We start from the raw sequence: 26,714 nt of genomic DNA, 5'->3' as shown, positions 1-26,714 counted from the left end.
CACACCCCGACCAGAGCAGCAGACTACTGTATTTACACAGTGATCTCCTCATTTCCAGAAGTTCCTTTGCTTTAAAAAAAAAAAAAAAAAAAAAAAAAGACTTGCCTGGTGGTCCAGTGATTAAGACTCTGCACTCCCAATGCAGGGTGCCCCGGTTCGATCCCTGGTCAGGGAACTAGATCCCACATGCCACAACGAAGATCTTGCACACGGCCACAAAGATCCCACATGCCACAACTAAGACCCAGCGCAGCTAGCTAGCTAGATAAATAAATAAATAAATAAGTAAAAATTTTTTATGTAAAAAGAATAAAGAAGTTTGGTAAAGTACTAGTTTACAGTAATAAAACTGTATATATTATCTATTTCATTTTGAGATCGACTTTGTACTAGTTTTCATGTCCTTAGATATGACCTGGTTAACTGTAGTTCCCTTACCCCACTGAAGGTAAACCCTCATTTGCAGGTAGTTTTCATGCTGTCTGGTTCTTCTCCTCTAGATGATGAGGCACCCCACGGTCAAGAGTCAGATCTCTTCTCTGAAACTAGCAGTGTCATGAGTGGCAGTGACATGAGTGGCAAATATTCCCACAGTAACTCCAGAATATCAGCGTATGTATCATGTTTATTCAGCACATTGACCATGCCCTGGGTATATGGAGAAAATACAAGTAAATAGGTCAGTTTTCCAACAGGATAGTGCAGCAGGAGGGGGAGGACATTCTTCAAGGCCCTGTGGAAGCTGTGCAAGGACCTTCGCAGCATATCTAAGAGATTAGACTCAGCTTTGAAATGTTTTCTGCTGCAACTTCGTGGCCTGTGTGTTTGCCCATCAACCACATGGCGCTTACACTGGGTACTCAGTTTATATATGACATCTAACTTTATTCATTTAAGAAATATTAAGTGACTATAATGTGTAGGCACTGAGAAAAATATAAAGATTATAAAGAAAAAAGATTTCACACTTCTTCAATTCAAAATTCAACTTGTCAGAAGTATAATCGAGCTAGTTGTAGTGGATGTTACCAAAACCTTTTTAAGGGGATGTGAGTTATAAGGGCTTGTACTCTTCCTTGGGAAACAAAAGTATATAATGCAAGATTATATATTTAAACCAAATTGTGCTTTAGGAATTCAGAATGGAGACCTGTGAGGTTGTGTGGGGCAATCAGAAACTGCAAGAAAGCCACCTAGAACTGGGCTTTGAGAGTTGGGGTGAGAGTCCCAGACAAAACAAATGGCATAATTAAAGACCTCTGAGGCAGGAGAGAATGTAGGATTCATATATATTTTATGATATTCAAATTCCAATCTTGTATGTCTGTTATCTTACTTCAACTTAATTTTGTTGCCTTTAAACTTATTTGGTTTTTGCTACAAAATTGAAGCTGTTTGTTCTTTTCATTTTTCTGCCTCTTATTATCAGATGAAATCCGATTTTATTCTGTATTTTAATCAAAATTTCAAGGCCAGGCATCACTTTTTAGGGTTTTCCTTATTACTTCCTGCCTTTTCTCTCCCAATTTAATTTTTATGTATCATCTTAACACCTTCACCATTTTCCCCAAAATACAAATACCATCTGTATATACTCTGGTTTCCCAGAAAGTTGGTGGCCAATAGTTATTCATTTTAATCTGTTCAGCACAAGGAGAGCCCCTTTTGAAACATCTCTAATTTCTAACAGGAGATCATCTAAGAATCGGCGCAAAGCGGAACGGAAGAAGCACAGCCTCAAGGAAGGGAGTCCACTGGAGGATCTGGCCCTTTTGGAGGCATTGAGTGATGTGGTGCAGGGCACTGAAAAACTGAAAGGTATATTCTCAATACTGATGATTCTTGCCCACAAAAAACATAGTAAATTCGTCACTTCAGGGTGCATTCCTGAAACAAAACTTCTTAGCCAATAGCCTAGACGTCTTTCTCTTTGGCATCCACCTACCTGAGCTGTGAGAGACTATCACTGAAACCAGGATAAAGACAGAGGAGGCACTGCTTTCCTGCTTGGCTCTAGTGGGTTTGTTTTCTTTTTGTAGTAGATATGTTGAATTATTCCAGCTTTTGGGGAGAAAGAAGAAAATGAGGGAGATATTGTAGTGTGCTATTAGATATTTTCACTTGGGAAAGAAACTCCTGTTAGGATTCTAGCAGTGGAGCTGGTGATACAACTTACCACTCTCAAATTTCTTCTCTCTAGATGAAATATACCATATTTTAAAGATACTCTTTCTCTTTGAGTTTGACGAGCAAGGAAGGGAATTACAGAAGGCCTTTGAAGATACTCTGCAGCTAATGGAAAGGTCACTTCCAGAAATTTGGACTCTCACCCCCCAGCAGAGTTCAGCTACACCTGTAAGTTTTCCTCAAAGACAGAATGTGCTTCTTTTCTTTTTTTAATCACTTTGACAGGTTATTACTCTCACACAATCTCTTAATAGTGAGAGCAAAAGATTTTCCTGTTCTTTAAACATACTATACAATAGTTAAATTGTCTTAGGCTTATGTTTAAGCTGTCAGTAAGAAGATTTTACGTTTGATAGTATAGTTCATAGTACACCTTGGCCTAGGTTAAGTTTGCTTTTTATTTCTCCTTTCTGCATGAAACTGCTGTCATGGAGAAGATGGGAAAGTCAGATGTCAGATGGTTGCCCTGACCTTCAGTGAGATTGGTCAGGGTTGGGGGCAAGCTAGGCCTCTCACCTCTCTGTTCAGACTTATGGATGGGATCTGAGTTCTTTAAAGGAAGCCCAGACAATTGCTTTTTCTCTTGTTTTATGGTAAATTTGACTTGTCACTTCTGTGTTGTTGTAACAAGCTTGCTAATTATGTTAAAGCTGTTTGTGTCCCATCAAGAATTCTAATATATTGTCATCTATTTATTGTGTATATCTGCTCAGTCTCTTACATCTCAGGTCTGTTGTTCAAAGTTTCAGTTTTGATTCAGAAAGGCTGGTTTATCAGTCAGAGTCCATTAAGGAAAAACAAAAACCACAGCTGTTATTTTATGAGAGAGAGTTTAATATATGGAACTGGTTAACCAAGTACTAGAGGACTGAGAAGGCAGAAAGGGAACACAGAGAAGGAACATTGAGATTGAAACCCGACAGCCGCTTGTACCCATAAAGCTGAAGGAACAAAAGGAAAGTTGGGATTCTTAGAATTTAGATGCTCAGAGGTGAGGCCCCTGCAGAGCTGGTTCTTGAACCTCGGAGAAGGGGGTGGCAGCCAGCTAGTGCTGGTATTGCCGAGGGGGCAGGATGAGGCTGGGTCTAAGCGTATAGAAATAAACAGAAACTGGAACAAACAGCTGCTGCGGGGTACAGAGCTACTGTTGAGTGAAAGCAAGCGAACAAGGGAACAAATTCCCTCTCTTTCCTCCGTCCAGCTGGTGTCTGCTATTGTTGGAGCATAACGGCTGTCCAAGGAGGGGTGTTTTCTCAGGCCCCCAGTCCCAGCATCACGAACAGTGTATAGGAAGGGTGGGTTTGGAGCTGAGAGAAAGGCTGGAAATCGGCTCATAAGCTTACTGGGTCTCGATTTCCTCAGTTATAAATGGGGATAATACTCTCCTGTATACTTCACTGGAATGTTTTGAAGGTTAGATGAGAGGGTAGATATAAAAGCATTTTACAAACCATAAAGATAAAAGCAACTGAGAATTAGCCCCTCATAAATACTTGAATTTACTATAATAAGTATTTCTTAGAAGAAATGTGATCACCTTCAGAACTAGTGCTTTCGAGGCTAACAATTTATAATGCTGCCCAATGCTCTCCCTTATCCTCGTCTATTCAGATCATGTTAACATCTAAGATACCAACTTACGAGTCTTCTAGGGGAAATGACCAGGTAAATTGTGTTTTTGCTTTGGTTGGTAAAGCATGATAATGTCATATATGCAGTATACTACGTGCTTTAGTCACATGGCAGTGTTTTGAGCACGTGCCATCACTGCTGAGAGTGCGCCAGGAGAGAACACACAGACCTGAGTGAAGGCGAGGTGGAGGGCCTGGAATGTGCCTGCTGAGGCTCGAGCGGGCGTGGAATTCCTGCAAAGTCTCTTGTTTTACCTTAAACACGTGTGCGGAGTTTGCATTCTCCTCCATGATATGCACAGAATTGTTTTAATGTAAAAATTCTCACAAATCTTTGAGTACAGTCTGGTGCTCTGTGTATTCTATAACCTCTTATTATATCCCCTTCCCCCAGGGTATGGCTCACTTATTTGGAAAGGACCAGGCATATATCACTGAGATTTTCTTTTTCTGTTTTCCCCCCATCATTACCTTGTTCTTCTGGTGGACAGGAGATGTAGAGGTCTGAATTGAGACTGGAGAAACTGGCAAATTAAAATCACATACGTGTTTGATACCACAATGAAAATGAAAGGCTATTTATTGCTGGTAGAGATTTGGTATATGCCGTCAGCAGAATTATAAGATAATCTTTGCTGATTCAGTCTACTTTCTACTTTCTACTTAGGTTCTAGGTCCCAATTCTACTGCAAATAGTATCATGGCCTCTTATCAACAAGAAAAGACTTCAGTTCCTGTTCTTGGTTAGTATTTTTTTCTCTCTAAATTATTATAGTACTAAGCAGAAGGAGTATCTTTTTCTAAGTGTTGAGATGGTTAGTAGTATAAGGAGAGATTGGGGAATCACTACTATTTTCCCTCAGTTCTAAGAGTCTGTCTTTAGTAAAATTAGTTTAATGCCTTTAGTGTTGGGATCCTGGGTTAGCGGGTAAGAAATCCAATGTGACATTAAATGTATAATTAAAAAAAAATTGTTCTGACATACACACTAATTAATGCAATGGCATACACTAGTCCATACAGACACATCACAGTTGAAGAAGTGTGACTCCTAAACGGTCTAATTTGCACATACATTTTAAGGATTCATCTGAATCATCCTTTTTGGCTGTTGGCAGTTTTGCATTGTGTCTTGGGGACATTTTCGTATTCCTTGCTTAAGAGCTGGACCATTTTAGTCATACTTAGGATTAACAGTATAATTTGAAAACAAATCCAAAGAAGATTAGCATTTCATCTGCATTTTCTGTTGAATTCCTAAAATGTTCTGTTTCTTTGTGGTGGGGGGGAGAGGATTCTTTCTCATCAGTTAGGTTACATATTCCTCAAAGTTAAAAGCCTTTCTTTTGAAAGTTGGTTAAAAACCTTTTGACAGATCAATTTGGTGCCACAGTATTTGCCCTTCATGTGGATCAGTCAAGCACAGCAACTTCTTTTCAGCTTTGAAAAGGTGGCAGTTTTTACGGCTGCTATTTGCATTTCTGGCATGTGAGAGGCAATGTTCTGAAATTTTTTCATTTAAATGCTACACTGTGGTAGCATTTTGATGACATTTGAAGTAGACTTTGTGGGAGCCATGTCAAGTTTAACTTTCATGGCTTATGTTGCTACCAGGAAAAAATTAACCACCTTCCGTTCCAGCTAAGCTCATACATGCACAGAGTTAACTGCTGTATCCCTAGATCCCCTTCTTCCTGGAGGCTGGCAAGCTGCCTTTGGTATCAGTCCCAAAACATACACTTATTTCTGAGATGCTACAATTCATCTCAGGCCAGAGGTTGTTTGGTAATTGTTTAGTTTGTAATGTGTCGAATCCAGTTGTGATTTCTGTCCCGTTTTCCTCACTGCTGGCTTGATGCTGACCTTCAGGTCAAGCTCAGTCACACCTTTCTCTAGGCTGGTCTAGTTGGCTTTATCAAAGAGCACTTCCATTTCCCAGCTGAGCCTTAAAGACTTTCATTATCAGAGTATGTATTATCCGTGTCCCTGTGTAGGAACACTAGTGTAGATTGTTTAGGAAAGGAGAAGTTCTCATAATCCAAAAAGAGGCGGATGAGCTACTTACAAAATTAGTTCCTCTCAAATATTCCTCACCTGCCCCTTCCCAGCTAACAGTAGTAGTAGGGGATCAGTGACTTGATGGGGCAGTTTCTGATTGTTTCATGTTAAGATGCAACGTAGTACCATGCAGGTTGATTGCAAGTCTGCAAAAATGTAATCCATTTCATAAAATGGATTAACGTTTTACTAGAGTAGTGCTTAAATCATGGAGAAACTGGACTTGTTACAGTTGATAACAAAATTCTTCAAATGAGTATGATTTGACTATCAAAGGATTAAGAGAAGTCCTTGGAAAAACTGATAAAGCCCTCAAATTATTTTTGTGAAATGACTCTCTCTGTGCTGTGAAATTCAAACATGGAAATGTGAAAGATGTCATGTCCTGCTGTCATACAGTTTGTCAGAATAATTTCTTTCCTGCCAATAAGTCAATACTTGGTATTTATATTTAGTTAAGTCTAAGAATCAAATATAATTGTAGTTATGTCTAATTTTTAAAAATAAAATACATTATTTTCATAACTTGTTTCTTTTTTAAAAAATGATGGAGTCTCATTCGAAGTTTACCCACTATTTAACATAAAATTATGGAGCTTGTTGACAATGAATTTAAGTAGGCTTTTCCAATATTATAAATAAGCGAAACTTCTTGTGGTCTTTCTGTCTATATAGATTTTTGTTTGGGGGTGTAGAGAGTAGTAATTGTATGTGAAATTATAAAACTGTTAGGATTAGTAGAGAAAATCTGGATTGTACAGTATGGCAAAGAAAATTAAGATTTAATAATTTCTAGTCATGCATGTGTACCATGCATGTATATATGTATAATGAAAACCATGTTTTTAAAACATTTTATCTTGAGCATTTTTCACACATTTCAAAATATTCATGTAAATTATTTTTCATGTCTGTATGGGTCATATATACAGATGTACTATGAATAATACTGAGAAAGACCATCTTTATATATGCATGTTTTCTCATGTCTCTACTTCCTGTATATGATTCCTACTTAGATAAGAGACTCCATAAATCTAACTGAAAGAGGGCCTGTGAGTTTTATCTAACGGTGACAAATTTCCCCCAACCATCACCCGCTGCCTCCATTTATTTATATTTTAAAAATATGGACATTTTTATTGATCAGTGTGTTTGCAGAAATTTTTATCATAAAGCATTTTCTGTCCATTAACTTTACATACTGAATACACGCCACTACTTTTTTTTACTCTTAAAATTGATGTAAATTTTACATACAGTAAAATGTACAGATGTTAGGTGCATAGTTTGATGGAACATTAACTCTGGTTCTGATGGTCGTCTTGTAGGTGCAAAGCCCAGTTGCCTAATTTTAGCTTAGAGTTACTTGCCTCAGCTCCCACCAAGAAAAAATAGTGTGCCTATCACAATTTCCCTCTCCTTTCTTTCAGATGCTGAGCTTTTTATACCACCAAAGATCAACAGAAGAACCCAGTGGAAACTGAGCCTTCTAGAGTGACTCTGGCCCCAGTTAGGAGGGCTCTGGCAGAGAAGGCTGTTTTCCTTCCACTCCTCACTCCTTGAGGCCTGGCTGCTGGGAACTGGGGAGAGTAAGACCATCTACCTTAGCATTACGGAGAGCTGCTCTGTGCAGCTGACCTCAGCAGACACCAGTTCTGTTTTATTTTGCATATAATCTTAATCATTAGCAAGGCTTTAAGCTTTAACCCATATAGCATCATTTTGTAAAAATTACTGTTCTTCTACTTAGTGCTGATTGAGAGCATATTTCTGGTATTTATGGTAATCAGGACATTGGGTTTCATTCCCAGCTACAGGTCTGAATCATACTGGGACTGTAGACAAATCACAGGATTGATTCGTGCCTCAGTTAACTGGGAATGTTTTGTGGCTGCTACCTCAAAAGTGTGAAGAAAAGTAAAATAATGTTTTTAAATTGTTTTATGTTCCTTGAGGAAAGCTTTATATATAAACAACATGGCTATTAGTGCTCCCAACATTTGGTCAAATTTAATCATTTAAATGACTTCACCTTGAACTAAAGCAGAATGAAAAGTGAAATCTATCCTTTGATATTCTAAGCTTTCCTAGGCTGACAGCGGTTATTTTCTAATATCTTGCCAGGTCATGTGCTTCCAGTTATAACTGGTTTGAGCCTCCTATCACTACAGTGTCCATATGGACTATTTTTCTTGCCTGTGAATGTTCTGCTAGAGTTAGCAGTGTTAGAGCTGGAACAGATTAGAATTTCTGAAACAGTATTGCGTACATTTGGGATGGTGAGCAGTGTGCATCATAGGCATGAACAGTAGTAAGTTACTCCTTTTTCTCCAAGTGTTGCTTCTTTTAACATAATGTTTTTGTCAGTATTTTAGGTCATTTCATTTATTTTTCTTTATGGTGCTTAACTGACTTCTGTCTTTTAGTTATTTTCTTTGGAAGAAATGAGAATGTTATCTCTTTTCAGTGAGTCTAGAAAAAAGCTCAGTTCATTTTGACAGTAGTTTGTGGCTGACTCTTGGGTAAGGTTAACAATCTCTTTCATGCTTTTAATACCAGAACCAGACCTTTATTACTCTACGTAAACTAACAGGACATCAGAGTATAGGTATACCCAGAATTGTGTAACTAAAGAAGGTTTTCCCTAATATAGCAAAATGTAAACTATAGAATCTAGGTGTGTTCACTGTATAATTCATCTTTTCTGTGTGTCTGAAAATTTTCACAAAATAATAGAAAAAGTAGAAGAATATCTATAATTAAGTGCCCAACGTTGAAAGGCTGCAAGTGCTTTGTGACTACTCTTTGGTGTGGATTAATGAACATGGTAACTTACATGTCATTTTAATATATTATAGTGCTCCTGCTATGGATAATAGTAAAGGGACCCATGCTGATGGGTGGGAAATAGAAGTAAATGTGTCTGTTGATAATGGTGTGACTTTGCATGGATGTTCACTTTCCTTGAAATAATATATTGAAGCAGCAAAAAAGAATTTGTGTGAATACAAATTACTATCAGTTACTCTCTCTCTGAGCAAGATGGAATTTTATTCATTTGGAGTAGAAGCAAGTGAGAGCAGACCTTCCAAACTGAAGGCTAAGTCAAGGGTGAATTCATGGGGAAAAGTGCTGTGTATGGGCAAAGGAGAAACTCCTTGGAGTTATGAATGCTTAATTTGTGGGAAAGATTTTGTCAAGTTCTAGAGAAGGGTATATAATTCTTCCCCCAAATTTGGCCTCTTCCCAAAGCAAATTCATGCAAGAAGCTAAAAGCCTCAGTTATTTAGTTTGTTCCATGGAATCAGCTTTGTTCAGATACTCCAGACATCAAGAGGAAACTTGCAGAGGACTTTCTCCGATAAATGCACATTTTAAATTTAGACTTCTTTAAAAAACAGAGGCAGGAGCTAATGTTTTTATTATGTCTTTATGAGTATAGCTTGGTGTAATTTCTTAGCATTGCCACGTATTTTAAAATAACTTTATTTTCCATATGTATCTACATATATACACACATGCACACATCTGAGGGATTTTTCATAGTCATAATTGAAGAGGATTTCTTAAAAATAAGCTTTAAGGCATTTTGAGTTTATTTTTGTGCATGGTGTAAAGGTATGTTCTCACTTCATTGATTTACATGCAGCTGTCCAACTTTCCCAGTATCACTTGCTTAAGAGACTGTCTTTTTCCCATTTTATATTCTTGCCTCCTTTAAGGTTTAATTGACCATAGGTGTGTGGGTTTCTGAGTTCTCTGTTTTGTTCCATTGATCCATGTGTCTGTTTTTGTGCCTATATCACACTGTTTTGATTACTGTAGCTTGGTAGTATTGTCTGAAGTCTGGAAGGTTTATGCCTCCTGCTTTGTTCTTTTCCTCAGGATTACTTTGGCAATCCTGGGTCTTTTATGGTTCCATGTAAATTTTAGGATTATTCTAGTTATGTGAAAAATGTCATAGGTAAGTTGATAGGGATTGCGTTAAATATGTAGATTGCTTTCAGTAGTATGGCCATTTTAATAATATTAATTTTTCCATTTCAAGAGCATGGGATATCTTTCCATTTCTTTGAATCAACTTTAATTTCCTTTATTAATGTTTTATACTTCTCAGCATATAAGTCTTTAATCTCCTTGGTCAGGTTTACTTCTAAGTATTTTTATTTTGGGGCTGTGATGTTAAAAGGTATTTTGTTTTTACATTCCCTTTCTGGTATTTCATTGTTAGTGTAAAGAAATGCAACCAGTTTCTGTATGTTAATCTTGTATCCTGGTACTTACTGATCAGTTCTAGTAGTTTTTGTGTGGAGTGCTTAGGATTTTCTATATACAGGGTCATGTCATCTGCAGATAATGAAAATTTTACCTCTTCCCTCCCAATTTGGATACCTTTTATTTCTTTTTCTTGTCTGACTGCTGTGGTTAGGACTTCCAGTTCTATGTTCAGTAGAAGTGGTGAAAGTGAGCATCCTTGTCTTGTTCCAGATTTTAGCAGGAGGGGTTTCAGCTTTTCACCATTGAGTATTATATTGGCTGTGGGTTTGTCATAAATAGGTTTTATTATGTTGAGATATGTTGCCTCTCTACCCACTTTGGAAAGAGTTTTTATCATGAATAGACACTGAATTTTGGCAAAAGCTTTTTCTGCATCTATTGAGATGATCATGTGGTTTTTGTCTTGTCTTTTGATGTGGTGTATCACATTGATTTGCATATGTTGAACCATCCTTGTGAAGTTGGGATGAATCCCACTTGGTGTATGATTTTTTATTTATGGTTGTGTTGGGTCTTTGTTGATGCTCATGGGCTTTCTCTAGTTGCGGAGAGTGGGGGCTACTCCTCATTGCAGTGTGCGGGCTTCTCACTGCAGTGGCTTCTCTTGTTGTGGAGCACGGGCTCTAGGCACGCAGGCTTCAGTAGTTGTGGCGCACAGGCTTAGCTGCTCCATGGCACGTGGGATATTCCCAGACCAGGGATTGAACCCGTGTACCCTGCATTAGCAGGCAGATTCTTAACCACTGCACCACCAGGGAAGTCCCATGTATGATCTTCTTCATGTGTTGTTGGATTCAATTTGCTAATATTTTGTTGAGAATTTCTGCATTTGTATTCATCAAAGATACTGGCTTGTAATTTTCTTTTTAGGTGATACCTTTGTCCAGTTTTGGTATCAGGTTGATGGTGGCTTCATAGAATGTCTTTGGTAGTGTTTGTTCCTCCTCTTCAGTGTTTTCAAAGAGTTTGAGAAGGATTGGTATAGGTTCTTCTTTGTATGTTTGGTACAATTCACCTGTGAAGCCATCCAGTCCTGGACTTTGGAGGGAGTTTTTTCAAATTGTCTATTTCTTCTTGATTCAATTTTGGTGGGCTCTGTCTTTCTATAAACTTGTCTATTATATCTAGGTTTTCAAATCTGTTGCTATATAATTGTTCACAGTATTCCCTTATAGTTTTTTGTATTTCTGTGTAACTGGTTGATTTTTCATTTGTCAATTTTGTCTGCCCTTTCAAAGAAAGAGCTTTTGCTTTTATTGGTTTTTGTCCTTTTTTTAATCTCTATTCCTCTCTGATCTTTATTTTTTCTTTTCTTCTGCTGACTTTGTTTTGTTTGTAATTCTTTTAAGTGGTTGGTTAGGTTGAGATTTTTCTTGTTTTGTAAGGAAGGGCTGTATTGTGATAAACTTCCCCCTAGAACTGGTTTTGCTGCATCCCCTAGATTTTGTATGGTTGTATTTTCACTGTCATTTGTCACAAGGTAATTTTTCATTTCCTCATTGACCCATTGTTTTTTTAGTAGCATGGTGTTTAGTCTCCATGTAATTGTTTTTTGCATTTCTTTTTCTGTGATTTCAAGTTTCATGGCACTGTGGTCTGAGAAGATGCTACGAATAATTCCTACACTCTTAAATTTGTTGAGGTTTGTTTTGTGCCCTGGTATGTGGTCAGTCCTAGAGGATGTTCCATGTGCACTTGGAAAGAATGTGAATTCTGGTTTTTTGGATGTAATGTCCTGGAAACATCAATTAACTCTAACTGTTCTATTGTATCATTATATGTTCTATTGTATCTCTAGAAGAGATCATAGGCAAAACATTCTCTGATATAAATCGTACCAATGTTTTCTAAGGTCAGTCTTACAAGGCAATGGAAATAAATATAAATGGGACCGTGTCAAACTTAGAAGCTTTTGCACAGCAAAGGAAACCATAAACAAAACAAAAAGACAACCTACAGAATGGCAGAAAATATTTCTAAACGATGCTATGGACAAGGGCATAAATTCCAAAATACACAAACAGTTCAAAAACAACCAAATCGAAAAACGGGCATAAGACCAAAATACACATTTCTCCCAGTAACATACAGATGGCCAAGAAGTACATGGTAAGATGCTCAACAGTGCCTATTATTAGAGAAATGCAAATCAAAACTACAATGAGGTACCACCTCACACAGGTCAGAATGGCCATCATTAAAACTCTATAAAATAACAAATGTTGGAGAGGATGTGGAGGAAAGGGAACCCTCCTACACCACTGGTGGGAATGTAAGTAAGTTGGTACGGCTGCTATGGAAAACAGTATGGAGGGTCCTCAGAAAACTAAAAATAGAATTACGATATGAGCCAGCAATCCCACTCCTGGGCACATATCCAGACAATACTAATCCAAAAAGATACATGTACCCCTATGTTCATAGCAGCACTATTCACAATAGCCAGGACATGGAAACAGTCTTAATGTCCATCAACTGATGAATGGATAAAGAAGATGTGGTACATATATACAATGGAATACTACTCAGCCATATAACAGAACAATGGTATTTGCAGCAACAAGAGATTATCATACTAAGTGAAGAAAGAAAGACAAATACCACATGATGTCACTTATATGTGGAGTCTAAAATATGACACAAATGAACCTATGTACGAGACAGAAACAGACTCACACTCATAGAGAACAGACTTGTTTCCAAGGGGGAAGAGGGTGGGGGAGGGATGGAGTGGGAGGTTGGGGTGAGCAGATGTAAGCTATCATATATGGAATGGATAAACAACAAGGTCCTACTGTATAGCACAGAGAAGTACATATTCAGTATCCTATGATAAACCATAATGGAAAATAATATACAAAAACGAATGTATATATATGTACAGCCGAATCACTTTGCTGTATAGCAGAAATTAACACAACATTGTAAATAAGCTATTATCCTTCAATTAAAAAAAAGAAACAACATAAATACAATTCACCCTATCACTGGTCTAAAAACAAAACAGAAAACATCTTAGTTTAAGAGGCAATCAGCAAACTTCAATACCCGTTCATGATAAAAACTCTCAGAACCAGAAATAAAAGGGAATTTCCTCAACACAAGTGGGCTAGGATTGGCAAATTTTTTCTGTAAAAAGATAGTTAATATTTTAGGATTTCTGGGACTTTCATCCAGACTGTCGCTGTCACAACTCTTCAACTCTGTGGTTTAAAGTGCAAAAGCAGCCACAGACAATGGGTAAACAAATGGTGGGGCTATGTTCCAATAAAACTTTATTTACAAAACAGGTGGCCAACGAGATTTGGCCCTCCCAGTTTCTCACACCTATTAAACTCCCAAAAAAGCTAGCAAACATCACACTTAGGGTGAAAGACTGAATTTCTCCAGCTAATATCACTCACTGTAGACAAGGCCAAGAGTTAAAAACTCTTTAGGGGTCCATCCTTACAGAGATTCCTACACTTTTGTGAGTTTTTACCTCCAGGAGCCCTACCAGAACTTCTCAGGGTGACTATGTACTTCTAGCAGGGGAAGGGAAAAGCAGACATTTGAAAATACTGATCTTCTCAACAAGACCTGCACTCAAGTGATTTTGGCAGAGCCTAATTGAAGTGGGTTTCACCAGGGCCTAACCAATATGGAGGCAGGGAAATACCCAACTCCAGCCCCCTCTAACCTTCCTGTCCTACCTAAGAAGTGAAAAAAAACTGAGAAGCACTGGTGAAGTTCACAGATGAGGTACATGCTCACTTCAAGACTGCCAGCTAATCACAGGACTACAGAACACTTCTCCTACCCAACCCCCAGCCTCATCACCATATCATTAAAGACCTATTTATCAGATTTGCTTTTACCCAGTATATCACACACATTAGGCTTTTGACAGAAAATTACAAGGCATACAAAAGGGATTAAAACACAGTTTGAAGAGTCAAAGCAAGCATCAGAACAGGACTCTGATACGGCAGGGATGTTGAGATTGTGAGACTGGGAACTTAAAATCAGTACAATAAATATGATAACACCTCTAATGGAAAAAACAACGTGCAAGAACAGTTGGGTCATGTAAGCAGAGAGTTGGAAATTCTAAGAAAGAGTCAGAAAGAAATGTTAGAAATCAAAAGCAGGCATCTTATCCATTTAGCTAACCATTTTAGGTGGAATATATCTTCATGTTTTCAGCCCAATCACCCAACATATTTTCTTTCCAGGATCTAATGATATCACAGTTACCTTGTTTCACTGACTCTTATTACATGAAAGACAATAAAGTATTTTAAAAGCACAATTTTGTTATGCAGATGTGCCCACTAGTGACAACTGTAACAAACACTTTCTCATCAAACGCCAAAACCCTAGAGGCAGGAATCCCTGGTATTAATTGTGTACCTGTGTCCTGTTAAGTCTGTGACAGCACATAGGCTTTATTATTTTCATAATAAATCCTAGAATTCTATCAAAAGCTGGTGTAGGTACTTATCTTTATAATCTGGTGGGAAATTGGAACCCATCAAGCTGCCCGAGGTAAAAGAGACATTTCCAACAGAAAGAACGGGAGTGAAAGCCGAAAAAGGGTGTAACGCTCCATCCCTTTGGTTGAGAACAGTCTTTTCTCATTGTTGCTACTTTGGTAAGTTAATATAAAAGGTATAATTCCCTTCAGACTTAATTTATACTTTCTACCAAGGTCAAGCCACTAGTGCATATTATAATAGTGTTCTTTGGCACAGCAAGTGTAATTACTTAGAGGTATACTGAATTTAGATTACCAAGTCAAGCCAGCAAGATGGGAGACCCTCAGGGGAAATACTACCTCTGGATTTCCTAAATACCCACAGTTCCTTTAATTTTCATGATCACTAGGTACTTGCTTGTTGACTGGGGGTGGGGGAGGGGTGTGGATGGGAGGCACTGAGTTTACCTGGGCGTACTGTTCCAAAACTGTGGCTGCGTCGCCGTGCTTCCTCTGCTCAGCTAGCTTTCCTGCAAAGACAGTAAGCATCTGAGCACAGTCGGCTTACTAAGAACGGTATTCCCAAAACTCAAGTTGAAACGGTTTTTGGTGGTACTATTTAAATCAAAATGGTCCCCTACAAATTGGAGATTGAGCTCTACAGCATATACATTCAAAGTGAACTGCTTTAAAATAGCATTTTCAAAAGTGTTCCCCAAGACTGCTCGAAGGATCATAAAAGGCAGGACCAAGAAACCATTCTCAGGTCAAGTACGTTTGTGAAGCACTGGGTAAGATAGAGTTAAGCGTTCTTTTGCTGAAATGCTTCATTAATATGTCTTTATTGTGTATCAAACTATATACTTTGTGAATTTCTATGAGAGAGAGAGGCAGGAATACCATGGGGTCCTATCTTAAATGGCAGTTACAATCAAAATTTAGCATGGATGTGAAAATCACATATAGTCAAAATCAGTCATGAAAAATGCTTACAAAGGCACACGTGTGGGAAACTGACCTAGCATCTCGCACTAATCCATTTCTCCTCTAATAGGAAGAGGCTGCTGTTTCTTTCGTTGCGCACTAGATGGGGGTAGTTGGCTTATGTCAGGGGTCTTGCAGTATCTTCAGATCTGAGACTCATTCTCAGCCCAGTTGAGATAATTACACTATGAGAGGCACACAGAACCCAGAGTTAACTAAGGGGCTGGCAGAGTCACGTCTCACATTTCATGCTAACTCCAGGGCATATTATCACGGACAAAACCGGGAATAGTCACCTGCACTGTTGAAATAGCTATCTTTTCTTTCCTTTGGTGACTTGTGTAAACTGGCTAAGTTAAATGTACACATGAAGTGACTCCACCTTGTAACATTTCTCAAAAATCTTTGAGCACTGTCTTCTCCACCTTTTTCTGCTAAGCATCTGGGAGAACTAGGTGCACTCCATTATAAGGCATGACACACAGCAAGCTAAGAGTTGAAAAGGATGTAAGAGAAGATAACAGACACCAAGAACAGAACTAGAAAATTTAAACTACAAATAACAGCCCTCTCCGCCATGTGAGAACACAGCAAGGCAGTCATCTAAACGCAGCAAGAGAGCTTTTATCAGAAACCAACCCCGATGCCCGTTGGTTTGGGACTTGCAGCTTCCACAACTGATCCCTTCCAGGAGGCCACAGTACAGCAGATCATATTGTCTCCTTGGGTTTCTCTTGCCTGTGACAGTTTCTCAGGCTTTCCTTGTTTTTCAAGACTTTGACAGTTTGGAGGAGGACTGGTCAGCCATGTGGATGAAAGGCTCTTGGTGCTGCAGCCAGGAGTCAGTGCTGTGCCTCTGAGGTGGGAGAGCCAACTTCAGGACACTGGTCCACAAGAGACCTCCCAGCTCCACATAATATCAAACGGAGAAAATCTCCCAGAGATCTCCATCTCAACACCAAGATCCAGCTTCACTCAACGACCAGCAAGCTACAGTGCTGGACACCTATGCCAAACAACTAGCAAGACCGGAACACAACCCCACCCGTTAGCAGAGAGGCTGCCTAAAATCATAATAAGTCCACAGACACCCCAAAACACACCACCAGACATGGACCTACCTACCAGAAAGACAAGATCCAGCCTCATCCACCAGAACACAGGCACTAGTTCCCTACACCGGGAAGCCTACACAAACCACTGAACCAAATTTAGCCACTGGGGACAGACACCAAAACAACAGGAACTACGAACCTGCAGCCTGTAAAACGGAGACCCCAAACACAGTAAGATAAGCAATGAGAGGACAGAAAAAACAGAGCAGATGAAGGAGCAAGATAAAAATCCACCAGATGTAACAAATGAAGAGGAAATAGGCAGTCTACCTGAAAAAGAATTCAGAATAATGATAGTAAAGATGATCCAAAATCTTGGAAATAGACAAAATGCAAGAAACATTTAACAAGGACCTAGAAGAACTAAAGATGAAACAAGTAATGATGAACAACACAATAAATGAAATTAAAAATACTCTATATGGGATCAATAACAGAATAACTAAGGCAGAAGAATGGATAAGTGACCTGGAAAAATAGTGGAAATAACTACTGCAGAGCAGAATAAAGAAAAAAGAATGAAAAGAACTGAGGACAGTCTCAGAGACCTCTGGGACAACATTAAATACACCAACATTCGAATTATAGGGGTTCCAGAAGAAGAGAAAAAGAAAGGGACTGAGAAAATAATTGAAGAGATTATAGTTGAAAACCTCCCTAATATGAGAAAGGAAATAGTTAATCAAATCCAGGAAGCACAGAGAGTCCCATACAGGAAAATCCAAGAAGAAACACGCCAAGACACATATTAATCAAACTGTCAAAATTTAAATACAAAGAAAACATACTAAAAGCAGCAAGGGAAAAGCAACAAATAACACACAAGGGAATCCCCATAAAGTTAAGAGCTGATCTTTCAGCAGAAACTCTGAAGCCAGAAGGGACTGGCAGGACATATTTAAAGTGATGAAGGTGAAAAACCTGCAACCAAGATTGCTCCACCCAGCAAGGATCTCATTCAGATTTGATGGAGAAATTAAAACCTTTACAGACAAGCAAAAGCTGAGAGAGTTCAGCACCACCACACCAGCTTTACAACAAATGCTAAAGGAACTTGTCTAGGCAAGACACACAAGAGAAGGAAAAGACCTACAATAACAAACCCAAAACAATTAAGAAAATGGGAATAGGAACATACATATCGATAATTACCTTAAATGTTAATGGACTAAATGCTCCCACCAAAAGACACAGATTGGCTGAATGGATAGTAAAACAAGACCCATATATATGCTGTCTATGAGAGACCCACTTCAGACCTAGAGACACATACAGACTGAAAGTAAGGAGAGGAAAAAGATATTCCATGCAAATGAAAACCAAAAGAAAGCTGGAGTAGCAATTCTCATATCAGACAAAATAGACTTTAAAATAAAGACTATTAGGAGACACAAAGAAGGACACTGCATAATGATCAAGGGACTGATCCAAGAAGAAGATATAACAATTGTAAATATTTATGCACCCAACATAGGAGCACCTCAATACATAAGGCAAATACTAACAGCCATAAAAGGGGAAATCGACAGTAACACATTCATAGTAGGGGACTTTAACACCCCACTTTCACCAATGGACAGATCATCCAAAATGAAAATAAATAAGGAAACACAAGCTTTAAATGATACATTAAACAAGATGGGCTTAATTGATATTTATAGGACATTCCATCCCAAAACAACAGAGTACACATTTTTCTCAAGTGCTCATGGAACATTCTCCAGGATAGATCATATCTTGGGTCACAAATCAAGCCTTAGTAAATTTAAGAAAATTGAAATTGTATCAAATATCTTTTCCTACCACAACACTATGAGACTAGATATCAATTACAGGAAAGGATCTGTAAAAAATACAAACACATGGGGGCTAAACAATACACTACTTAACGAAGTGATCACTGAAGAAATCAAAGAGGAAATCAAAAAATACCTATAAACAAATGACAATGGAGACAGGATGACCCAAAACCTATGGGATGGAGCAAAAGCAGTTCTGAGAGGGAAGTTTATAGCAATACAATCCTACCTTAAAAAACAGGAAACGTCTCGAATAAACAACCTAACTTTGCACCTAAAGCAATTACAGAAAGAAGAACAAAAAAAAACCCAAAATTAGCAGAAGGAAAGACATCATAAAAATCAGATGAGGGGGCTTCCCTGGTGGCACAGTGGTTGAGAGTCCGCCTGCCGATGCAGGGGATATGGGTTCGTGCCCCGGTCCGGGAGGATCCCACATGCTGCGGAGCAGCTGGGCCCGTGAGCCATGGCAGCTGAGCTTGCGCGTGCGGAGCCTGTGCTCCGCAATGGGAGAGGCCACAACAGTGAGAGGCCCGCGTACAGCAAAAAAAAAAAAAAAAAAATCAGATGAGAAATAAATAAAAAAGAAATGAAGGAAATGAGAGCAAAGATCAACAAAACTAAAACCTGGTTGTTTGAGAAGATAAACAAAATTGATAAAACATTAGCCAGACTCGTCAACAAAAAAAGGGAGAAGACTCAATTCAATAGAATTAGAAGTGAAAAAGAAGAAGTAACAACTGACAATGCAGAATACAAAAGATCATGAGAGATTACTACAAGGAACTCTATGCCAATAAAATGGACAACCTGGAAGAAATGGACAAATTCTTAGAAATGCACAACCTGCCAAGACGGAATCAGGAAGAAATAGAAAATATGAACAGACCCATCACAAGCACTGAAATTGAAACTGTGATTAAAAATCTTCCAACAAACAAAAGCCCAGGACCAGATGGCTTCACAGGCAAATTCTATCAAACACTTAGAGAACAGCTAACACCTATCCTTCTCAAACTATTCCAAAATATAGCAGAGGGAGGAACACTCCCAAACTCATTCTACGATGCCACCATCACCCTGATACCAAAACCAGACAAAGATGTCATAAAGAAAGAAAACGACAGGCCAATATCGCTGATGAACATACATGCAAAAATCCTCCATAAAATACTAGCCAACAGAATGCAACAGCACATTAAAAGGATCATACACCATGATCAAGTGGGGTTTATTCCAGGAATGCAAGGATTCTTCAATATATGCAAATCAATCAACGTGATACACCATATTAACAAATTGAAGGAGAAAAAACATATGATCATCTCAATAGATGCAGAGAAAGCTTTTGACAAAATTCAACACTCATTTATGATAAAAAACCCTGCAGAAAGTAGGCATAGAGGGAACTTTCCTCAACATAATAAAGGCCATATATGACAAACCCACAGCCAACATTGTCCTCAATGGTGAAAAACTGAAAGCATTTCCACTAAGATCAGGAACAAGACAAGGTTGCCCACTCTTGCCACTCTTATTCAACATAGTTCTGGAAGTTTTAGCCACAGCAATCAGAGAAAAGGAAATAAAAGGAATCCAAATCAGAAAAGAAGAAGTAAAGCTGTCACTGTTTGCAGATGCCGTGATACTATACATAGAGAATCCTAAAGATGCTACCAGAAAACTACTAGAGCTAATCAATGAATTTGGTAAAGTAGCAGGATACAAAATTAATGCACAGAAATCTCTGGCATTCCTACACACTAATGATGAAAAACCTGAAAGTGAAATTAAGAAGACACTCCCATTTACCACTGCAAAAAAATAAAATAAAATATCTAGGAATAAACCTACCTAAGGAGACAAAAGATCTGTATGCAGAAAATTATAAGACACTGATGAAAGAAATTAAAGAGGATACAAATAGATGGAGAGATATACCATGTTCTTTGATTGGAAGAATCAACATTGTGAAAATGACTCTACTACCTAGAGCAATCTAGATATTCAATGCAATCCCTATCAAACTACCACTGGCATTTTTCACAGAACTAGAACAAAAAGTTTCACAATTTGTATGCAAACACAAAAGACCCCGAATAGCCAAAGCAATCTTGAGAACGAAAAATGGAGCTGGAAGAATCAGGCTCCCTGACTTCAGACTATACTACAAAGCTACAGTAATCAAGACAGTATGGTACTGGCACAAAAACAGAAAGATAGATGAATGGAACAGGATAGAAAGCCCAGAGATAAACCCACGCACATATGGTCACCTTATCTTGATAAAGGAGTCAAGAATATACAGTGGAGAAAAGACAGCCTCTTCAGTAAGTGGTGCTGGGAAAACTGGACAGCTACATGTAAAAGAATGAAATTAGAACACTTCCTAACACCATACACAAAAATAAAATCACGGTGGATTAAAGACCTAAATGTAAGGCCAGACAGTATCAAACTCTTAGAAGAAAACATAGGCAGAACACTCTATGACATAAATCACAGCAAGATCCTTTTTGACCCACCTCCTAGAGAAATGGAAATAAAAACAAAAATAAACAAATGGGACCTAATGAAACTTAAAAGCTTTTGCACAGCAAAGGAAACCATAAACATGACCAAAAGACAACCCTCAGAATGGGAGAAAATATTTGCAAATGAAGCAACTGACAAAGGATTAACCTCCAAGATTTACAGGCAGCTCACGCAGCTCAATAACAAAAAAACAAACAACCCAATCCAAAAATGGGCAGAAGACCTAAATAGACATTTCTCCAAAGATGATATACAGACTGCCAACAAACACATGAAAGAATGCTCAACATCATTAATCATTAGAGAAATGCAAATCAAAACTACAATGAGATATCATTTCACACCGGTCATAATGGCCATCATCAAAAAGTCTAGAAACAATAAATGCTGGAGAGGGTGTGGAGAAAAGTGAACTCTTGCACTGTTGATGGGAATGTAGGTTGATACAGCCACTATAGAGAACAGTATGGAGGTTCCTTAAAAAACTACAAATAGAACTACCATACGACCCAGCAATCCCACTACTGTGCATATACCCTGAGAAAACCATAATTCAAAAAGAGTCATGTACCAAAATGTTCATTGCAGCTCTATTTACAATAGCCAGGACATGGAATCAACCTAAGTGTCCATCAACAGATGAATGGATAAAGAAGATGTGGCACATATATACAATGGAATATTACTCAGCCATAATAAGAAACGAAATTGAGATATTTGTAGTGAGGTGGTTGGACCTAGAGTCTGTCATACAGACTGAAGTAAGTCAGAAAGAGAAAAACACATACCGTATGCTAACACATATATATGGAATTTAAGAAAAAAAAGGTCATGAAGAACCTAGGGGTAAGACAGGAATAAAGACACAGGCCTACTAGACAATGGACTTGAGGATATGGGGAGGGGGAAGGGTAAGCTGTGACAAAGTGAGAGAGTGGCATGGACATATATCCACTACCAAACGTAAAACAGATAGCTAGTGGGAAGCAGCTGCATAGCACAGGAAGTCAGCTTGGTGCTTTGTGACCACCTAGAGGGGTGGGAGAGGGAGGGTGGGAGGGTGGTAGACGCAAGAGGGAAGAGATATGGGAATGTGTGTATGTGTATAGCTGAATCACTGTGTTATGGAGCAGAAACTAACACACCATTGTAAAGCAATTATACTCCAATAAAGATGTTAAAAAAAAATTCTTAGAAAGGTATAACCTTCCAAGACTGAACCAGGAAGGAATAGAAAATATGAACAGACCAATCACAAGGAATGAAATTGAAGCTGTGATTAAAAATCTTCCAACAAACAAAAGTCCAGGACCAGGTGGCTTCACAGGTGAATTCTATCAAACATTTAGAGAAGAGCTAACACCCATCCTTCACAAACTCTTCCAAAATATTGCAGAGGAAGGAACACTCCCAAACTCATTCTATGAGGCCACCATCACCCTGATACCAAAACCAGACAAAGGTACTACAAAAAAAGAAAATTACAGACCAATGTCATTGATGAATATAGATGCAAAAATCCTCAACAAAATACTAGGAAACAGAATCCAACAACACATTAAAAGGATCATACACCATGATCAAGTGAGATTTATCCCAGGGATGCAAGAATTCTTCAGTATATGCAAATCAATCAACGTGATACACCATATTAACAAGTTAAGAATAAAAACCATATGATCATTTCAATAGATGCAGAAAAAGCTTCTGACAAAATTCAACACCCTTTTATGATATTAACTCTCCAGAAAGTGGGCATAGAGGGAACCTACCTCAACATAATACAGGTCATATACGAGAAACCCACAGCAAACATCATTCTCAATCGTGAAAAACTGAAAGCATTTCCTCTAAGAGCAGGAAAAGACAAGGATGTCCACTCTCACCACTATTATTCAACATGGTTTTGGAAGTCCTCTCCATGGCAATCAGAGAAAAAAAAGAAATAAAAGGAATACAAACTGGAAAAGAAGAAGTAAAACTGTCACTGTTTGCAGATGCCGTGATACTATACATAGAGAATCCTAAAGATGCCACTAGAAAACTGCTAGAGCTAATCAATGAATTTGGTAAAGTAGCAGGATATGAAATTAATGCACAGAAATGTCTTGCATTCCCATACACTAATGATAAAAAATCTGAAAGTGAAATTAAGGAAACACTCCCATTTACCATTGCAACAAAAAGAGTAAAATGCCTAGGAATAAACCTACCTAGGGAGACAAAAGACCTGTATGCAGAAAACTATAAATCACTGATGAAAGAAATTAAAGATGATACCAACAGATGGAGAGATATACCATGTTCTTGGATTGGAAAAATCAATATTGTGAAAATGACTGTACTACCCAAAGCAATCTACAGATTAAATGCAATCCCTATCAAATTACCAATGGCATTTTTTACGGAACTAGAACAAAGTACCTTAAAATTTGTATGGAGACACAAAAGACCCCAAATAGGCAAAGCATTCTTGAGGTAAAAAAACGGAGCTGGAGGAATCAGACTCCCTGACTTCAGACTATACTATAAAGCTACAGTAATCAAGACATTGTGGTACTGGCACAAAAACAGAAACATAGATCAACAGAACAGTATAGAAAGCCCAGAGATAAACCCACGTACATATGGTCACCTTATTTTTGATAAAGAAGGCAAGAATATGCAATGGAGAAAAGACAGCCTCTTCAATGAGTGGTGCTGGGAAAACTGGACAGCTACATGTAAAAGAATGAAATTAGAACACTCCCTAACACCATACACAAAAATAAACTCAAAATGGATTAGAGACCTAAATGTAAGACCATAGGAAAGACCAAAGGAAACCATAAGCAAGATGAAAAGACAACCCTCAGAATGGGAGAAAATATTTGCAAACAAATCAGCAAAGGATTAATCTCCAAAATATATAAACAGGTCATGCAACTCAATATTAAAAAAACAAACAATCCAATCCAAAAAAGGGCAGAAGACCTAAATAGACATTTCTCCAAAGAAGATATACAGATGGCCAAGAAGCACATGAAAAGCTGCTCAACATCACTAATTATTAGAGAAATGCAAATCAAAACTCAATGAGGTGTCACCTCACACCAGTTAGAATGGGCATCATCAGAAAATCTACAAACAACAAATGCTGGAGCGGGTGTGGAGAAAAGGGAACCCTCTTGCACTCTTGGTGGGAATGTAAATTGATACAGCCACTATGGAGAACAGTATGAAGGTTCCTTAAAAAACTAAAATAGTATTACCATATGATCCAGCAACCCCACTACTGGGCATATACCCAGAGAAAACCATAATTCAAAAAGACACAAAAACCATAATTCAAAAAGACACTTCCCTGGTGGCACAGTGGTTGAGTCCGCCTGCCGATGCAGGGGACGCAGGTTTGTGCCCCAGTCCAGGAAGATCCCACATGCCACGGAGCAGCTAGGCCTGTAAGCCATGGCCGCTGAGCCTGTGCGTCCGGAGCCTGTGCTCCACAACAGGAGAGGGCACAACAGTGAGAGGCCCGCGTACCGGAAAAAACGTAAATAAACCGTGTACCGCAAAAAAAAAAAAAAAAAAGACACATGTACCCCAATGTTCATTGCAGCACTTTTTACAATAGCCAGGTCATGGAAGCAACCTAAATGCCCATCAACAGATGAATGGATAAAGAAGATGTGGTACATATATACAATGGAATATTACTCAGCCATAAAAAGGAACGAAATTGCGTCATTTGTTGAGATATGGATGCATCTAGAGACTGTCATACAGAGTGAAGTTAAGTCAGAAAGAGAAAACCAAATATTGCATATTAACGCATATATGTGGAACCTAAAAAAATGGTACAGATGAACCGGTATGCAGGGCAGAAATTGAGACACAGATGTAGAGAACAAATGTATGGATACCAAGGGGGGAAAGCGGCGGGGGGTGAGGGGCTGATGAATTGGGCGATTGGGATTGACATGTATACACTGATGTGTATAAAACTGATGAGTAATAAGAACTTGCTGTATAAAAAAATTTTTAAAGTTTTTAAAAAAAGAAATAAATGGGAAAGATCAGCACTATTCAGGATGATCATGAGTTTGGGCTGGAGGAGGGGCAGGATGGAAAATGCCATGGTATTCCCGAGGAGGATCCAGAGACAACGCCTAGGTTTCTTGCCTGGGCAAGTTCTTCAGAAGAGGAACAGGTCAGGGCCTTTCTCCCAGATAAGAAGTTCAAGATGAGGCTAATTAGTTTGAAGATAAACCTTGAAACCAAGGACAGTGTCAGGGACTCAGGAGCCTCATCCTTCTCCAACTACAGCACAAAGCAAAATCAGGAGAGCCTCATTTCACATGTTACACACCTTGTACTGCTGCGAGTTTGGTGGATATAACTTCAGAGCTTCGTTACACAAGTTTTTATCTTTTATTAAGTTTAAGCATTCTGGGAAGTACTCCGGTGCTACAGGAATAAGATTCATACACACACAAGCTTGAGACTTGGGAAGCATAATGGATTTCATTTCTACCAATGGTCCCTACATAAAATCAACAAGGGACCTTTTTAAGACCCGCATAATTAGAGTATCTGGAGAACGGGAATGCAGGAGTGTGAGCTTTAATGAGCACCACTGCAGATTCTGAGGTATGAGAAGCACCAGTTGCAATCAGAGTTCTACTTAAAAGGAATTTTACACTACCCCGATGAATGACCATCCAGCCCAGTGTTTGCTCAGCCTCCTTAGTAAGAATCACCTGGGGAGCTTATTAACCATACACACGCCTGAGTCCCGTCCCAGCCCAGCTGAACCAGATCCTCCAAGGAAGCCAGAAGCTGAATGCTTAACAAGCACCCCAGGTGACTCTTCCTTGTCCCCGTCTCAGCCCTTAGGAAAGAGTCATAACTGCTGAAGCGTGAGGCTCCACTACTGGTCAGGGATGGGGTGAAGCACAACACCCGGCATCGTGTTGCTTCGACTCTATATCACTGCCAATCAAAACTGTGTCAGGGCACTGCCAGTAGGCATGGCCACCAGACAAGCTGGGTTTCCTTCAGGTGTCTGCAAACACCAGGAGAAGAGTGAATTATCAACCAATTTTGATTTTAAGACACTGAAGTGAATTTCGAGGATGATCACTCTTGACTCAGAAGCATCTGCTCTATCTTCTTAGCTATGGCGCTCCTCCCGTTCATTCAAAGACATTTGCTTTACCCTCAGCTTTTCAAAACATGATAAAAATAAGGTGCGCATACGTAATTGTTAACATTTTCAGGTGTGGAAATTGAAATCCGTCTGTCTAAATTAACATTTGATTGCAATTTATACCCTCCCTAGTTCCAAAGAATATTTGAAGCAGAAATAAACAGAAATAAACATACCTCTCACTTTCCGCTGCTCCTGAGCTCTCGCGACGCGCACTGGGTCTCCGGGCCGCAGGGCCGCTCGAGCCCTTTGGGTAGGGGCTGAAGCCGGGCGGACGGGCGACCAGCCCGACAACGATCCGGGAGCGAGGTAAGTAGGAAACGCTCATAGCGGCGCCGGAGTGACGTCACGAGGCGGACGGGGCGTGGCGTGCCGCCTTTGCCCAGCAAAGTACAGTGAGAAGCTGCGCTCGCGACCGCCCCCTGGCCATACGTCCTACTGCGCAGCCTATTGTATCTGAGCCCCGCTTTGACGTCAGGC

The 26,714-nt window shown here is 39.0% G+C and overlaps 1 protein-coding gene and 1 long non-coding RNA gene across 4 annotated transcripts in view; one reads left to right on the top strand and one right to left on the bottom strand.

Moving 5' to 3' along the window:
- ELP1 (elongator acetyltransferase complex subunit 1) overlaps positions 1–10,785 on the top strand; it is a 64,975-nt gene extending 54,190 nt beyond the window's left edge. For all 3 annotated transcript variants that reach the window (XM_060014370.1, XM_060014368.1, XM_060014369.1), the window contains 5 exons: positions 501–612; positions 1,691–1,818; positions 2,201–2,355; positions 4,486–4,561; positions 7,310–10,785. In XM_060014370.1, coding sequence (XP_059870353.1) covers positions 501–612; positions 1,691–1,818; positions 2,201–2,355; positions 4,486–4,561; positions 7,310–7,377 — 539 coding nt within the window. In that variant the 3' untranslated portion in view covers positions 7,378–10,785. The remainder of the gene's footprint in view (positions 1–500; positions 613–1,690; positions 1,819–2,200; positions 2,356–4,485; positions 4,562–7,309) is intronic.
- On the bottom strand, positions 527–26,546 carry LOC132427176 (uncharacterized). The gene is made up of 4 exons (XR_009519815.1): positions 26,411–26,546; positions 15,082–15,143; positions 1,946–2,061; positions 527–648 (listed from the first exon to the last, which is right to left on the bottom strand). It is a non-coding gene; the product is annotated as an uncharacterized lncRNA (long non-coding RNA).
- Between the last annotated feature and the right edge of the window lie 168 nt (positions 26,547–26,714).

This window comes from Delphinus delphis, chromosome 6 (genome assembly GCF_949987515.2).
Source record: "Delphinus delphis chromosome 6, mDelDel1.2, whole genome shotgun sequence".
Taxonomy (NCBI): domain Eukaryota; kingdom Metazoa; phylum Chordata; class Mammalia; order Artiodactyla; family Delphinidae; genus Delphinus; species Delphinus delphis.
This window is presented reverse-complemented; position numbering and strand designations above follow the sequence as displayed.